The following is a 15,104-nucleotide window of genomic DNA, read 5'->3' on the forward strand; positions in this document are numbered from 1 at the left end:
ATGCATTTTACATAATGCCAGCATGCATTTTATGCATGGTGTCCATGGATAAGATGCATGTCGGCATTATGTAAAATGTGTACACTAACACACATGTCATGCATGTGGTCCACACATAACACACATGTCATGCATGTGGTCCCCACATAACACACATGTTAGGTGTGTGGTCTGCATGCAACATGCATATTTCATGTGTGGCCAAGGCACACCATGCATTCTTCATGTACTTCCAACTCATACTGCAAATGTGACCTGAATAGCATGCATGCTACGCATTTTATCCATACTACGCGTTATCGTTGCATCCCCTGAGTGTTGCCTGAAATGGGATTTGATCCAGCGACCTGTCTGTGAAGTGCTTCGGCCCCATGTTGATGCCGTCTTCGGTGGGGGGATTTAGGGAGGATTTTCAAACGAGTGACAGGCGCTAGCCAGATTCGAACTCGCAATCCTCTGCTACCATGTTGGAACAAGGACCATCCGACCAAAAGTGCCTAGACAACTTTTGGTGGGGTAGGTTGGGTTGCCAGTGACCCTCAACAGAGCCCTGCGTGCAACATCTTGTAGCCCGTAATCTAATTGGTCTGGATAATTGTTTGCAGGCCTCTAGCTATCCAGGCAAGCGAGAAAACTGATTCACTTTGTTTTCAAAAGTGATTTTTACGCTTTGAGTTGTGAATCCAACAGCGCACTGTTGAGCTCTGAGCTGGACGCCATCTTGTAGCCCGTGGTCTGATTGGTCTGGATATTAATTTTCGGGCCTCTAGCTATAAAGGCAAGCGAGATAACAAATCCGCTTTGTTGTCGGAAGTGATTTTAAGCGATTAGTTGTAAGGCAATTAGTTGTCCGGAGAGCGCGCTGTGGAGCCCTGAGGTGTGCGCCATCTTGTAGCCCGTGGTCTAGTTTGTTAGGACTTTTATTTTCAGGCCTCTAGCTATCAAGGCAAGCGAGGAAACTGATCCGCTTTGCGTGGTGGACAGCTTCTGAGCGGCGAGGTGTGAGGCGAACAGCGCGCTGTGGAGCCCTGAGGTGTGCGCCATCTTGTAGCCCGTGGTCTAGTTGGTCTGGATATTTATTTTCAGGCCTCTAGCTTTCAAGGCAAGCCAGAAAACTGATCCCCTTTGTGTGGTGCATGTTCGTCTGGCAAAAAATCTAAGTCCAAAACTCCGCCCCACGGGGAGTACGGCGTTTGCGGCCCACACAATATTATTTTTTTTGTATTTGTATTTGTATTTATTTTATTTTTGTCGACACCCGCTCCGGCCAAGCAAGGTTGCTTACCCCTAGTCATCCATCTTGCGCCGCTTGGTGTTCTGGGCGGAGGAGCCTTGTGATTGGTGGTCCCCTGGTGTGGGCCGTGCTCTCTTTGGCGCGGAGGCTGTGGTGCTGTTGCCCTTTTTCCCCCCCACCTTGCGGCCACGGGAGGCTTGCGTGTCTGCCTGTGGCGGAAACAAAAACTTAAGCCTCTGTCTGAGCGCACTGGCCCACGTTGGGGGGGCTTGTGGAGCGTACCTTTTCAAGCATCTTTATGAGGGTGTCACAGCGCCGGCCAAGTTCCTGCGGCGTGCGGGACTTGAGGAACCAGTCGAAGCGGAATTGCCAGGAGCGACGAATTTCCTGTTTCAGCCGATCCCAGTTGCCGTAGCCGATTTGGTGGGTCGTGCACAGGATGAACTGGTCTTCCTCCTGCGTGTAGATTCTGCCCTTGCCACTCGTGTAGGTAAGGTCCAGCTGCCACCACGCGTTGGTGCAAGACTCCACTGCCGAGGCCAACATGGCCGCCATCTCCTCACGACGGCGCAGCTGCAGCGTGCAAAGAGAGGGGAGGGGTAGAGTAGTGAGTATATTCACTCTGCACCACCAGACCCATGTGGGAGGTGGATACCTTGGCTTCGCCCTTCTCGATGTTGGCCAGAAGCCGGGGCCAGTCTTGTGCGAGAGCGGTGTCGGCAGTTTGCCACAAGGCCTTCGAGTAGTTCTCCACTTCCTCTCGGCTCTTGGAATCCTTGAGAGCTGCGGCGATGCTGTCGAGGTCCCACCTCCCGTATCGCTACAGGCCCGTTCACCAGCGTGCCCGGCAGGCAATTCACACACACACACACACACACCCGACACCCGTAAGGAGCAGAAGGGCAAGGGCGAGGGCGATTGGGGGTAGGTAGGTAGGTAGGTAGGTAGGAGGGGTAGTGCACCTCGCAGGCCTTGACAAACGCATTGAAGTCCCGACGATTCCAGCTGCCGAATCCCTCGGCGAGCAAGGCGTCCTTTTCCGCCTCCTCCTCCTTGGTGAGCTCCCCAAAGTCGGGCTGTGCCTCTTGTTGCTCCTGCTGCTCCTGCTCGGCATCGTCGGCCAGCGCTGGCTCGGCTCTGGCCTTGGCCGTTTGCCATTCCACCTTGGCCTGCGTGTGTCGTATGTGTCGTGTGTGTCGTGTGCGTCGTGTGCGTCGTGTGTGTCGTGGAGAAGAAAGGCAACGGGCTGCGTGAGGGGAAGTGGAGTGGAGTGTGCTGTCAGGATGGAGCGGGTACTGCGTAGGCCACTGCCTCCTTGTGTAGAAGCTCGTGCAGGCGTGCAGGAAACAGCTGGAAATCGTGCAGCACGGGCTGCTTGAGGGCTCTCGGAGCGGCAGGTGCTTTCTTGTTGTTGGCTCCTTTGTCGGGCCGCATGACTCCGCGATAGTACCCATCGACGGAATAGTCCTTGGCCACCTTGCGCGTGCGCGAGGGAGGCTTCATCCAGCTCTGCTTCTTCCTCCCTCCTCGCGCCTCCGCAGAGTAGTCGACGCCCTGATGTATGGAAACGGTGTGACACACGAGCACGCACGCACGCACGCAGAGGATAGCGCAGCCGCCTTCATGGTAAGCCCTGGGCGGGTGGGCGGGTGGGCTGGTTCAAGAGAAGAGGGGCGGGCGCGCACCTGGAATTGGTAGAGGGAGGCCTGCTGCTGCGGATTGGTGTTGCCGAGGGAGAAGTCGAGCAGGGTGTTGGCGCTTGACTGGAACTTCTCGTTGAGCTCCTCGGTGCGCTGCGCGCCGCGGGAGATGATGAGGTCGATGTCCTCGTCGGTGATGGTGCTGTCGCCCGACTTGAAGATCTCGTCGGCGCCGAACCGGATCATGGAGAGGAGCTCGTCTTCACCCAGGGCCTTGTTCTTTTCCGCGAGACGCCCCTTCTGGATGACAACCGCGTCCAGGTGCAGCTTGGCCTGCGGGACGCCGATGCCGTGCGCGTGCGCGTGGGTGTAATGTTAGGGGGGGGGCAACCCTGTCGTCCCATCGTAGTTGTATCGGTGGCGGTGGCGGTGGCGGCGGCGGCGGCCACATAAATAGGGGGTGGGTGGGTGGGTGGGGTCATCATCATACCTCGGCTCGCTCGATGACCTTCTCTTCGATGGAGCCGTCGGTGACGAAGCGGAAGACGGTGACGGGCTTGGTCTGGCCGATGCGGTGGGCGCGGTCCTGAGCCTGGAGGTCGACCTGCGGGTTCCAGTCTGAGTCGTAGAGGACGACGGTGTCGGCGGTGGCGAGGTTGATGCCGAGGCCGCCGGCGCGGGTGGAGAGGAGGAAGACGAAGAGGGGCGAGTCGGGGGCGTTGAAGTCGTCGATGGCGCTCTCGCGGTCGAGGGCGTGGCTGCTGCCGTCGATGCGGCGGTACTCGTAGCCGCGGAGGAGCAGGTAGTCCTCGAGGATGTCGAGGAGGCGGGTCATCTGCGAGAAGATGAGGACGCGCGAGCCCTGCGCGCGGAGCTTGGGGAGGAGCTTGTCGAGCACCACGAGCTTGCCCGCGTTGGTCACCAGGTGCTCGCCCTCCTCGTAGGGCGGACCCGGCTCGGCGCCCTCGAACAGGTACGGGTGGTTGCAGGCCTTGCGCAGCTGCATGACCAGGTTGAGCAGCCGCATGCGCCCGGCCTTGCCCTTGACCACCCCGTTCACGGCCTCGAGGTCGCGCGTGAGGATCCGCAGGTACCACTCCCGCTGCATCTTGGACATGCCCACGAACAGCTTGATCTCCTTCTTCGCCGGCAGATTACGCTCCACCTCGGCCTTGAGCCGCCGCAGCAGGAACGGCCGCAGCACCATGTGCAGCTTGCCCACGATCTCGTCCGCCCCCACCGCCGTCGCCTCCCCCTCCTCCTCCCCCTCCTCTTTCTCCTCCTCTTTCTCCTCCTCCTCCTTCTCGGCCTCCTCAGCCTCCGCCTTCTCGGCCTCTCGCTGCCTCGACTGCTGCTGTTGGTGGTGGTGGCTTGTCCGGGTGGGTTGGTGGTGGTGGTGGTGCTGGTCGAGGTTGAACCAGCTGTCAAAGTCCTCGGAGGAGCTGAAGACCTCGGGCAGGAGGAAGTTGAGGAGGGCCCACAGCTCGTCAAGGTTGTTCTGGAGCGGGGTGCCGGTGAGCAGGAGGCGGTACTGGCTCTTGTAGATGCGCACCACCTGGGAGAGGATCGAGTTCTCGTTCTTGATGCGGTGGGCCTCGTCGATGACGATGTACCGCCAGCTGAACTTGCCCAGGGCGGCCTTTTCCTTGACGGCCATCTCGTAGGTGGTCACCAGCACCTCGAACGCGCCCGGCAGCAGATGCTGCACGCGCAGCTCCGCTCTCTCCTCCTTGTTGCCGTGGAACTTGAGGACCTTCAGCGAGGGACACCACTTGCGGAATTCATTCATCCAGTTGGAGAGCGTCGTCTTGGGCACGATCACCATGTGCGGCCCGCCCAGGCCTCGCTCGTGCTTGAGGTACCCCAGCAGCGTGATGCTCTGCAGCGTTTTGCCCAGCCCCTGCACCCCCGATCGCTCCGGATGAGAGACAGAGACAGACCAGACACGAAGCAAACCACCGCACCGCACACAACCACCGCAGCCCACTCGCCTCGGCGAGAACAGAAGAAGAAGAAGAAGAAGACCCCCTCCCTGCCGAGTAACAAAGCGAGCAATAATAAATGGGGATCGCTCACCATTTCATCAGCCAGAATGCCGTTGATGCCGTTGTGATAGAGGTTCACCAGCCAGTTGACCCCTTCCACCTGATAGTCTCGCAACGTGCCACCTTCAATCCCTACAAGTAGTGGCAACACACGACACACACGACACACCCTTGAGTCGATAGGTTGCGTGGAAGAAAGGGGGGAAGACTTACATGAAGGTGAGCTGGAGATCCACCTGGCTACGTTCTCTTCTTCATCCTGCTCAAGTTCATCGTGCAAGATCTCCTCGTCCTCTTCTTGCTCCGTAATCCTGCCTCGTTTCTTGCCTCTTTTTTCCTTCCCTTTCCTTCCCTCCCTGCGCATTTGTTCAGACATTTAAGATGTTAAGCAGCTTCCTCACGCGTAATTCATTGCCAGCTGGTGCCAACGCACGTGGCGCCCTTGGCGGAGGTGCCGCTCTTGATGAAGTGGGTGAAGATCTCAGTCTGCTGAAGAAGATACTTAAGACGGTCGGACTTGGCCTGCCCCTGTTGGAAACATGCAACTCAGCATAATTTCAAATCCCCCCTCCAGTCAAGTAAACGAGACCTCTTGGGCTTCCACGATTTGGTTCTGTTGGCTTCGAGCTTCTTGGAGAGCGTCCTTTTGCTGCTTGCGCAGATCACGCAGACGCTCCTTGTCTCTCTTCCGCACTTCCTCCAGCTTCTCTCTCCTGCTCGCTTCTTCCTCTTCTTCGGTCGGAGGGTTGGCTGTGCTCTCCCCGTTGTGGCTGACTTCAGCCTCTACCTCCATCATTTCTCTCGGGTTCTCCATCTTCGTTTGCCCTTGGCGCCAAATCGGAGTGTTAGGCACAACAACTGTTTCCTTTTCCTTTTCCTTTTGTTTTCTTGGTTCAACTGTACATTTTTCGTTGGGGGTCAAGGGTGGATGGTGTCCCACATGGATACAAAAGGGGAGGAGAAGAAGCCAATGATGGCCTCCAGGAAGTCCTCGCCCTCGTTGGAGACGTCGTGGGTGCGGACGTGGTCGCGCCTGCCCCGCATCATGTCCACAAAGTTGTGGAGGTTGTGGTAGCGCTCCGGCTCACGGGCGCTGGTGAGCGGGGAGCACAACGTTGTTGTTGTTGGGGAGGAGCTACTGTCCGTGTACGTGTCGGCAGCATCGCAGCCCGAGTCCTCCTCCTCCTCCTCCTCCTCCTCCTGGCCCTCGCAGTCCGAGGCCAAACGGTAGTGGTCGTTCTCCGTGCTCCGGCCTCCGTAACGATCGCCGCCGAGCATCTGTCGGGCCTGCTGGGTGGTGAGCAGGAGGCGAGCAGCAGCAGCAGCAGAAGCGGCAGCGTCGCTGGTCCAAAGGGAAGGAGGGGGGGGGCGCACGCCAGATACCGACGGTGACGGCGATGGGGCACTGAAGAAGCGAGGCGAATGCGAGGGTGAGGCGGCCGGCGACGACCGGGTGGGTCGGAGGCCACGCGGCGAACGCTCTGACTCTGCCCCGGGAGAGAAGGACCCTCGCGGAGGAGCCAAAGACGAGGTGCTGCACCGAGAGGCGGAACCGGGCGGCAGGGGCGGCGGCGACGACGACGAACAGGACAACGACGACGACGAGGCAGCGGAAGACGTGCGTGAATGAGGCCGTCCTCGCAGATCCCGCACAGGCAGGCTGAGTGGCGGCACCCCGCGCCGCTGCTGGTGCTGTGGCTGTGGCTGAGGCCGTGGTGGTGGCTCACCCTGCTCCTCGTAACCGCCACCGCTGCCGCGGCGGCGGTTGCGAGGAGTATACGGCCGGCTGCTGTCGTGGCTCGCGGCGCCAGCGTGTCGTGTCGTGCCCTTGCCCTCTTCGCCAGTCTCCTCAGACTCAGAGGCGGTCTCCTCCTCACTGTCGCTGGTATCGTCACCATCGCCATCATCATCACCACCACCATCATCACCATCATCATCCCGATTGTCGTCATCGTCGTCGTCGTGGCGGGAGGAGGAGGAGGAGCAGGAGGAGGAGGTGCGCCGGGGCCAACGAGCAGCAGCGAGCTGGCGGCCCGTGCTTTCGGGCCACCGGTGGAGCGCCGCTTCCCCTCGATCGTCGTCCCCTGACTCGCCCGTTTCTTCTGAAACGTCAGAGTCCGTCTCGTCTGTGTCGGTCTCTCCCTCGCCGCCGCCGCCGCCGCCGCCGCCGCCGTTGCCGCGGTAGTGGTGGTCATGGTGGTGGTGGCCGGGGTAGCGTGTGTCCAGCGACCCAGTCCGCAGTGCAGCCCCTGACCGATACTCCTGGTGCTGCTGCTGCTGGTGGTGTTGCTGGTGCTGGTGCTGCTTCGCCCGCTCTCTCCCTCCGCCCGACAAGAGGAGGGGCTGGTGGAGATGATGGTGGTGCGGGTGGTGGTCGATTGCGACTTGCGGCGGGGCCTCCGCCTGGACCTGAACGCCCCCCGGGAGGGCATGCTGCTGGTGCTGCTGCTGCTGCTGCTGGTGGTGGTGGTGGTGGTGGTGCTGGTGGTGGAGGTGGTGGTGGCGCCGGTGGCGAGGAGAGGACAGGGGCAGCACCCCGGCGCGGGGCTTGGGCGCAGCGCTTCGGTCTTTGGCCTTCGCGGCGGCGGCTCTCCTCACGGCTCCCGGGCGGGACGAGTCGTCGTGTCGGAGCAGCTTCTTCCTCCACTCCTCTTCGCCTTGCCACTGCTCCTCCTGGTCTTCCTCCCACTGCTCCTCCCGCTCCTCCTCCTCGTCGTCCTCGTTACCGCCTTTGTTGGTCTCGCCGCCCTCGCGATGAGGCCACGGGGAGGGCAGTGAGGGGGATGCTGATAATGCCGACGCCGACAACGACGACGACGACAGTGATGATGCCGGTGGCGGTGGTGATGATCGCGATGGAGCAGGCCGGTACTTTCGACCTCTTTCCTCCACTCGCGGGTGTCGGGTGTCAAAGCCACTCTCGGCTCGTCCTCGCTCCTGCTGCTGCTGCTCCTGCTGCTGCTGCTGCAGGCGGTGACGGTGGTCGTCGTCGTGGTCGTCGTCGTGGTGGCGGGGGTGGTTGGGAGCAGAGTAGTGGTGGCGGTGGCGGTGGCGGTGGAGGCGGTATTCGGGGGAGGACGAGAGGGAGGAGGTGGTGCACGTGGTGGCGGCGGCGGCGGCGGCAGGCCGACGGGACAGATCGTCGACGGGAGCGGGAGAGGCTGACTCGTCCTCCTCCTCCTCATCATCCTCTTTCTCGGCGTCGTCGTCATAGTCGCCGCTGCCGCTGCCGTGGTCGTGGTCGTCGTCGTCGTGGTCGTCGTCGTCGTCGTCGTCCTCGCAGATGAGGTCCTCGTAGCGGAGGTAGCCCTCGTCGTCGCCGTCGGGTACTTCGTAGTCGAGCGAGGCCCAGAACATCTTGAGGAGGCGGGAGATGACCGGGAACGAGGGCCGCTTGTGGGCGTCCTCGCGCCAGCAGGCCTTGAGGAGGTTCCTGATCTCGACAGGCCAGCCCGCCGGAACCTGAGGCTTCATCTTGCACTTGACTATCCGGTTCACCACCTCATCGGGCCGCATCTCAGGGAAGGGCGCCTCCTCCGCCAGCATCTCCTGCTCCCATTCCCATTCCCATTTTCCAATTCCACAGCGCCCAACAGGAAACCGCCGAAACTCGGTCAGTATAAATGGTAAATATATATATATAGAGAGAGAGAGAGAAGGAAAATATGTATGTATGTATGTATCGAGATAAATAGATAGATAGATAGATAGATACGGGACATAGATGGCGCTACGCGGGTGCGGAGAAGGGGAAGAGGGAGAGGGGGGGGGGCGGAACCCAGAGAAGGACGCCGTAGCTCCAGACGTCTGATTTCTCGGAGGACTCCTTGAGCGAGAGGGCTTCCGGAGCCATCCACTTGACGGCGCCGAACGGGTTGGTGGTCACGTAGACGTGGCCTTCACGCGACATCCCAAAGTCGGCCACCTTGGCGTCCAGCTTGCCGAGCGCATTCTTGTGCACCTTTGGGGGGGGGGCTCGTGAGCAGTCGTACCACCCAACCAACGAATCCGCGCGCACGCCAGAGAGGGCAAGCTGGGGGGGGGAGGTGTGGTGACATAGACCAGAATGTTGCGGGCGGCCAGGTCGCGGTGCAGGATGTCGTGCATGTGGAGGTGCACCATTCCCTCTGCAGGCATGCATGAGGCGCGGATAGATGGGGAAGGGGGGGGGGCAGGAGCAGCGTCAGGTTCAGCGCAAGGCCCGGTTCGAGGCAAGAAGCGAAGCCAATCAGACGAGCGGGCGCGCGCGCGTGAGTGTCGTGTGTGTGTGTGCGTGTGTGTTAAATGCGCGTGGCGGTGGCAGTGGCAGTGGCGGTGGCAGTGGCAGTGGCAGTGGCGTGTACCTGCCACGTCCGTGGCGAGCTTGACCTTGTCCTTGAGGCCCAGGTTGTTGGTGCGCAGAAACGAGCACAAAGACCCCTGGTGGCACGCACGTACCGACGGGATAGGAAGCAGCCGATGGTGACGATGAGAGGAGCTCACGCAGAGAAGATCTCACAGACACCAACTGCGTAGCCATTTTGTGCTCCCACCCCCCACCCCCCGGGGGGGAGGGGGTCCCTATACCTCGGAGCACAGTTCGAGGATGATGCCCTGGTCCTCGCCTCCCGAGAGAATGGCTCCGTAGACTTCCACCACGTTAGGATGCGGTGGCAGCTTACTATCCTCCACACACGCACGACACGACCAACGACACACACCGGAACATAAAAGCGCGCGCACACCACGCGCGCACACCACGCGCACACGACACAATTAAGTGAGCAATCAATCGCCTCGGGGGGGGGGACGACGCGCGCATCCAGCGAGCCAGATGGATAGGTTGGGGGGGGGGTGATGGAGAGGAGGGCGGATGAGCGGATGAGCGGCGGCGGCAGAGAGAAGGCGTGAGAAGGGGCCGCGGTACCTGAATATCTCGATCTCGTGGAGCATGTTCTTGATGTGGCCCGTCATGATGCGCTTGATGGCCACGGGCCGCCCCTGCCACAGGGCCCTATACACCGCTGCCTGCCGTCCACTGCAGTAGCGGTCCAAGCAACAGCGGCATATCCACGCGGCCCCATTGGGGGTGTGGCCAGGCACAACCAGCCAACCAAACAAACCTCGCTCAGCTGGAAGTTGTGCGCGCGGGCGCGTGCTGCGTCGCGTGCGTGCGTGCGTGCCAAGGGAAGGAGCGGCGCGCTTGCGCTAAAAACAAAACACACACACACACACACACGAGCAGTACCGGCCGATGAGTTCGATCTGCTGGAAGTCCTCCCACTTTAGGATGACACGCGTGGGTGGTCGCGCGGGAAGTGTGTGAGAAGAGGGCACGGGCGGACCCGCACCCCACTTTTCGTGGGTCCTCTCCCCACGCGGGGTCGACGCGGTCTCGCCCCCCTCATCGTTCTCTGTTTGGTGCTTGGTGTGAGTTGGCTGGCGCAAGGGGAACTTGAAGAAGGAGCTCCTTTAAAATCAGAGCTCTCCATCAATGCCAATTGGATTCTTGAACAAGGAGCTGGTTCGCAACAAAACAAAAAAAAAGTTGGCAAGAAGGTACGGGAGTCGGAATGCCACATGTGGAGAACCACCGTAGGCGCCACCAGCCCCGCAAAAGGACGCTGCACGCGAGGGATGGACTCGAAGTTGGGCCTGTCTTTTTTTTTTGAGTCTTGCAAACAAAAACAATACGGGAGTAAGGAAAAGGAAATAAGGAAAAGGAAGGGAAATCTCGTGTTTGTAATTTTCTTCCCTCAGAAGTCGAACTCGTCGCGGAAGGCGTCGATGTCGTAGCGGAGGCTGCGCTCAAGGAGGTCGTCCCTCTCCATGCGCGAGAACACGGTCTGCAGGCTCATCCAGATGTGCTTGGCCGACGGCTGGATGGCGAGACAGGCGAGGAACTGGGTGGCCGCTTCCCGGTACATCTCCATGTTGAGGTAACTGATGCCCAAGTTGGCTCGCGCCCGCGTGTACGTGGGCTTGATCTTGAGCGATCTGATCATGATCACACGACACACGACACACACACATACACACATACACGACACACACCAGTCCGCCGCACCGCCGTCAGCGTCCGCCCCCCTTTTGCTGTCTTTGGCTGTTTGGAGGTGGTGCGGTGGTGCGGTGGTGGCCCCAACTGGGAACTGCGTGGTGGTGGTGGTGGTGTGCCACCATACGAGGGGAGGGAGCGAGGGGGGGGGTGCACGGGGGGTTACCTGTAGTAGGGCGCGAGGGCCTCCTTGCTGTGGTTGCTGTTGGCCAGGGTGGCGCCCAGCTTGTTCCACAGGGCGTAGTCGTTGGGCCTCTTCTGCAGCGCCAGCCGGAAACAATCGACCGCCTTGTCGTACTCCTGCACCACGTCGTTGTGGAGCAGCAAGCGGCCGCGATTGCACACATGACCCATGCCATGCCATCCATAGAAGGTGAGTGTCCGCGGCAAACACTGCCTTGCCCTGCCTGGCGTATTGGGAGGGGAGGGGAGGGGAGGGGGAGGGAGGGGAGGGGTGGGCGTGCCTGGGAAATATTGAAGAGGAGGCCGAGAGCGATCTGCACGTCGGGGTCGGGATCGTGCGGAGACATGCGTGCCGCCTCCAGGTACATCTCCGTCACCCGGTCGTGCAATTCCGACTCGTCGTCCATGGTGTCGATTTCTGCAGCCCCCCCCCAACGCGTTGTGTCGTGTGAGGAATTGGGGATGGTTGGGGGGGGGACCAGCGCACGAGCGGCGCACGCGGAGACGGAGGAGGGGAGGAGGAGACCTTGGGTGAACTCGGGGGCGCTGAGGAGCGGATGATCGTGGTAGCGCGGGTTGCGTGCGAGCCAGTTCTTGAGCACACGCAGGGCCTGCACGCGGTAGGAGTCGTTGGTGCAGCTCACCGCCAGTGACATCAGAGCCGGCAGGTCCCTGCGCACCCACACCACACCACACCACACGGGTGTTGTTGTACGGTCGTTAGGCCACGCGCGCTTGGCCACGCGTGCGGGGAGTGGGAGCGGAGAGAGACGCGGGACGCATTTCGAAATATATATATATATAAATATAAATAAATATATACATACCCGGCGTCGATGTGCGTGGCGCGGGTGAGGGCAGCAATGGCCCGGTCATCCCGGTCGTTTTCGGCGTGCGCTTCGCCCAGGCGCCTCCACACCTCGTTGTTCTGTATTAGCCCCATCATCCATCAGCCAGCCCCATCATCCCCGTAGCCGCGCGCGCGCGCGGTGGTTGGGTGTCGGCGCGGACACGCAGGATGCGGCCCAAGAAGGGATTGGCGCTGTGAGAGATGTGGGTCCATGGCCGCCCCGGCGCGGAAAGAGAGAGAGAGAGAGAGGATGGGTGGGGGTGGGGTGTGCCTGCATGTCGCGTTGGGCAGCGGCCTCGAAGGCAAGGATGGCGTCGGAAAGCTCGCCGGCGTCAAAGAGCTCGATGCCGCGGAGGAGCGGGGCGGGGTGGTCAGCGAAGGGGTTGTCAGGGCTGAATTCGTAGGGCCGTATGCCGCCCCAGGCACCAAAGTTGAACATTCGGCTGATTTCGTCATCGGCCTCGAAGTCGCCAAAGTCCCAGCCCCTCTGGCCCACCGTCGGGGGCACAAAGTCGTCGTATTCGCCGAGCCAGTCGTTGACGAGATCACTCATCGTGCCCTCTGTGTGTCGTGTGTGTCGTGTGTGTGTCGTGTGTGTGTGTGTCCACTTATAAGCCGCGTCGTGTCGTGGGCGCGTGCCCTAGCGTATGCAAGGCTACGACGAGCAGCAGCGGAGCAACACGTGCACACAGGTCATGGCGAGTGGTCGCGCGCGAACCTTGCGGCGCGGAGGTGGTGGCGGTGGCGGACGTGTTGCTCTCGACCAACTGATCACCCTCCACGGTGACGTGGCCTTGCGCGATGCGGGACATGAGCTGCACGAACTTGGAGCGTTGCATCTTGGGATCGGCGATGGACGATATGCGGGCCCCCAGGTGCTTCAGCTCCTCCTGCAGACACATACCACACACGCGACACACACCACACACGCGACACACACACACCATACAAGGTCAGCGCGGGCATGGCGGCGCGCTGGGTGGGAGCAGTGGTGGGTCAGAGGAGGTCTTCCCCGCGCGCGCGCGCGCATACCTGCGCCTGCTGGTCGTTGAGGGTGTCGAGGTAGCGGGAGTAGGCGATTCTGTCGCTGAGCTGGTCCTTCATCTGCTCGAACTCGTTGGTCCACTGCTCCCCCTCGGCCTCGCGCCAGTGGTTCTGGAACTCCCGGAACTCGTGTTCGTCGAACTTGTCAAACTCCTCCTCCCACGCTGCAGCAGCAGCAGCAGCAGCAGCGGCACCCCGGTCATCGATGATTGACCCACCACCGCCGCCGCCACCACACGTCAGCCCTCAGTTTCAAAGGTTGGGGGGGGGCGCCTCCATTGGGCGCTGGCCCTCTCTGAGAGGCGGGAGGATGATCGTACCGGCGGGCCTCTCCGATTGCTGGCGGAATTCGCGGATCCACTCCATGTGGCCCATCTGCTCCGGATTAAACTCCGCCGCCCTGTAGGGGCAACCCATCCCCGCCGCCGCCGCCGCGTTGGGCATCAGCAACGTGGGCCGCGTGTGCCACTCGGCGGAGGCGAGTGGCGGTGTGGAGGAGGATTTAGAAAGAGAGAGAGAGAGGTATCAGGTACCACGCCTCGGCCTCCTTTTCGGAAAAGTCGGCGGCCCAGGCATCGGCAACGCGCGCGGGGGCCTGGTGCTGAGGGAGCGGCCGGTCTCCGAGCGTCATGGCCTCGAAGGAGGGACCCAGCTGCGCGTGCATCAAATGGTCGCCCCTCGCATCTGGGGACCAACGGCGAATGCCAAAGACGTGTGGCGGTGAGTCGCCGCACAGCGGCGGCGGCGGCCCGATTTGCGGCTTCCAGGAGAGGAAAAGAGCACGAGGGAGTGAATCGATGGGGGGGGACTACGCACCGGCGGTGGGCTCAAAGTGGTGTGCCATCACGCCCAGGCGGTTGCGCACCTTGCCTCCGTCGCCTGCCCGGCCATATGGCCCCGCCCGGTGAATCCCCTCCACCATCTGCGCGCGAGACCAGCTCCGACGACGGACGCCCATGTGAGCAACACACACGCACACACGCACACACCACACACACACACACACACAAATTCGCGACGCACAAGCATATGACGCACACGCACACACACGCACACACTAGATGTGGCCGGCGCGAGAGGCGAGAAACGGACGTGGACGCACCTGATGGTGGTGGTGCGAATCGAGAGGCTTGTGGTGGTGGTAGGGGCCGGCCTGCAGGTGGGGTGGCATGGCGCCCGAGGCCATCGGGTGGCCCAGCAGGTGCTCCAAGTGTCCGGGCATCTCCCCGCCTGCGCTCCACACCCACGGCCCAGCCCACGACAATCAGCATTGTGTCCCTCCCCCCACATCACGCCACGCCACGCCACGCCACGGGGACCACACCTTGTTGTCGCTGGCCGGCATAGGCGTCGGCAAAGGCGTCGATGTCGGGATCGAGCTCTGCAAAGGCGTTGCCCCCCGTCCCAAAGAACCCCTCCACCTGTACGTTGGTATACGGCACACGCACAACACACATATAGATATATAGATATATATACAGAGAGAGGGGGGGAGTAGATATAACATATACGCCGTCCCGCCGCCACGCGTACGGTCACAGTGTGAGTGCCACGCGTGGGAGAGAGGAGGAGGAGAAGGGAGAAGTTGCGGGGAAGAGGCGGGGAGGTGGAACTCGCACCCCTTGGTGGGAGTTGAGGAGCTCTTCTTCTCCCCGCCCGTCGTCCTCCAGGAAGCGCCCGTGTGGCCCCTCCTGCTGCTGGTGCTGCAGCAGCTCGAACTAGAGAAATAGAGCAGCCCCCCCCCAATAAAGAAGGAGGATCAGCACACGCAGCACACCACACCACACCACACCACACACAGGGGATCTGCATGCGTAGGCCCGCCACCGCCACCGCCACCGCCACCGTGGTGCCGGACCCGCGGCGGTGCTGCTGCTGCTGCTGCATTGGTGGGGAGTAGAGTGGAGTAGTGCGTACGCGCTGGCGGGCGGTAGGGTCCTCCCAGAGGCGGTTCATGGCATTCATGAGGGGGTTGCCACCTTCGCACGCGGCATCGGCCACCAAGTCTCGCAGTCCGCTCATTATTCTTCTGGCCACTGGTTGTTGTTGATGCAAACAAACAAATGCAGGAGAG

The 15,104-nt window shown here is 61.4% G+C and overlaps 4 protein-coding genes across 4 annotated transcripts; all 4 read right to left on the reverse strand.

Annotated features, from left to right (window-relative positions):
* Positions 1-1,516: 1,516 nt before the first annotated feature.
* Positions 1,517-5,733, reverse strand: ACA1_053780 (SNF2 family Nterminal domain containing protein; the record flags this gene model as incomplete). The annotated part of the gene is made up of 10 exons (XM_004343987.1): positions 1,517-1,807; positions 1,890-2,054; positions 2,197-2,403; positions 2,531-2,788; positions 2,920-3,207; positions 3,365-4,774; positions 4,951-5,019; positions 5,164-5,275; positions 5,353-5,447; positions 5,509-5,733. Coding segments are annotated over 10 exons (3,120 nt in total), but the record flags the coding sequence as incomplete, so codon positions are not given.
* Positions 5,734-5,837: 104 nt separating this feature from the next.
* ACA1_053790 (protein kinase domain containing protein) lies at positions 5,838-10,306 on the reverse strand (the record flags this gene model as incomplete). Its single annotated transcript, XM_004343988.1, has 10 exons — positions 5,838-6,261; positions 6,326-6,406; positions 6,460-8,468; positions 8,698-8,880; positions 8,976-9,046; positions 9,263-9,338; positions 9,486-9,579; positions 9,826-9,936; positions 10,147-10,181; positions 10,244-10,306. The coding sequence occupies 10 exons, from the start codon at positions 10,304-10,306 to the stop codon at positions 5,838-5,840; spliced, it is 3,147 nt and encodes a 1,048-aa protein (XP_004344038.1).
* A 348-nt stretch (positions 10,307-10,654) lies between these two features.
* On the reverse strand, positions 10,655-15,052 carry ACA1_053800 (Peroxin 5 (Pex5), putative; the record flags this gene model as incomplete). The annotated part of the gene is made up of 16 exons (XM_004343989.1): positions 10,655-10,895; positions 11,120-11,253; positions 11,457-11,554; positions 11,624-11,808; positions 11,964-12,064; positions 12,150-12,547; positions 12,705-12,876; positions 13,019-13,194; positions 13,351-13,430; positions 13,564-13,714; positions 13,847-13,952; positions 14,133-14,260; positions 14,355-14,451; positions 14,650-14,733; positions 14,828-14,911; positions 14,948-15,052. 16 exons carry the CDS (start codon positions 15,050-15,052, stop codon positions 10,655-10,657), a joined length of 2,340 nt encoding a protein of 779 aa, XP_004344039.1.
* ACA1_053810 (uncharacterized protein) lies at positions 14,320-15,052 on the reverse strand (the record flags this gene model as incomplete). The annotated part of the gene is made up of 4 exons (XM_004343990.1): positions 14,320-14,451; positions 14,650-14,733; positions 14,828-14,911; positions 14,948-15,052. The coding sequence occupies 4 exons, from the start codon at positions 15,050-15,052 to the stop codon at positions 14,320-14,322; spliced, it is 405 nt and encodes a 134-aa protein (XP_004344040.1).
* Positions 15,053-15,104: the final 52 nt, after the last annotated feature.

The sequence above is a fragment of the Acanthamoeba castellanii genome (genome assembly GCF_000313135.1).
Source record: "Acanthamoeba castellanii str. Neff unplaced genomic scaffold scf7180000084594, whole genome shotgun sequence".
NCBI lineage: Eukaryota > Discosea > Longamoebia > Acanthamoebidae > Acanthamoeba > Acanthamoeba castellanii.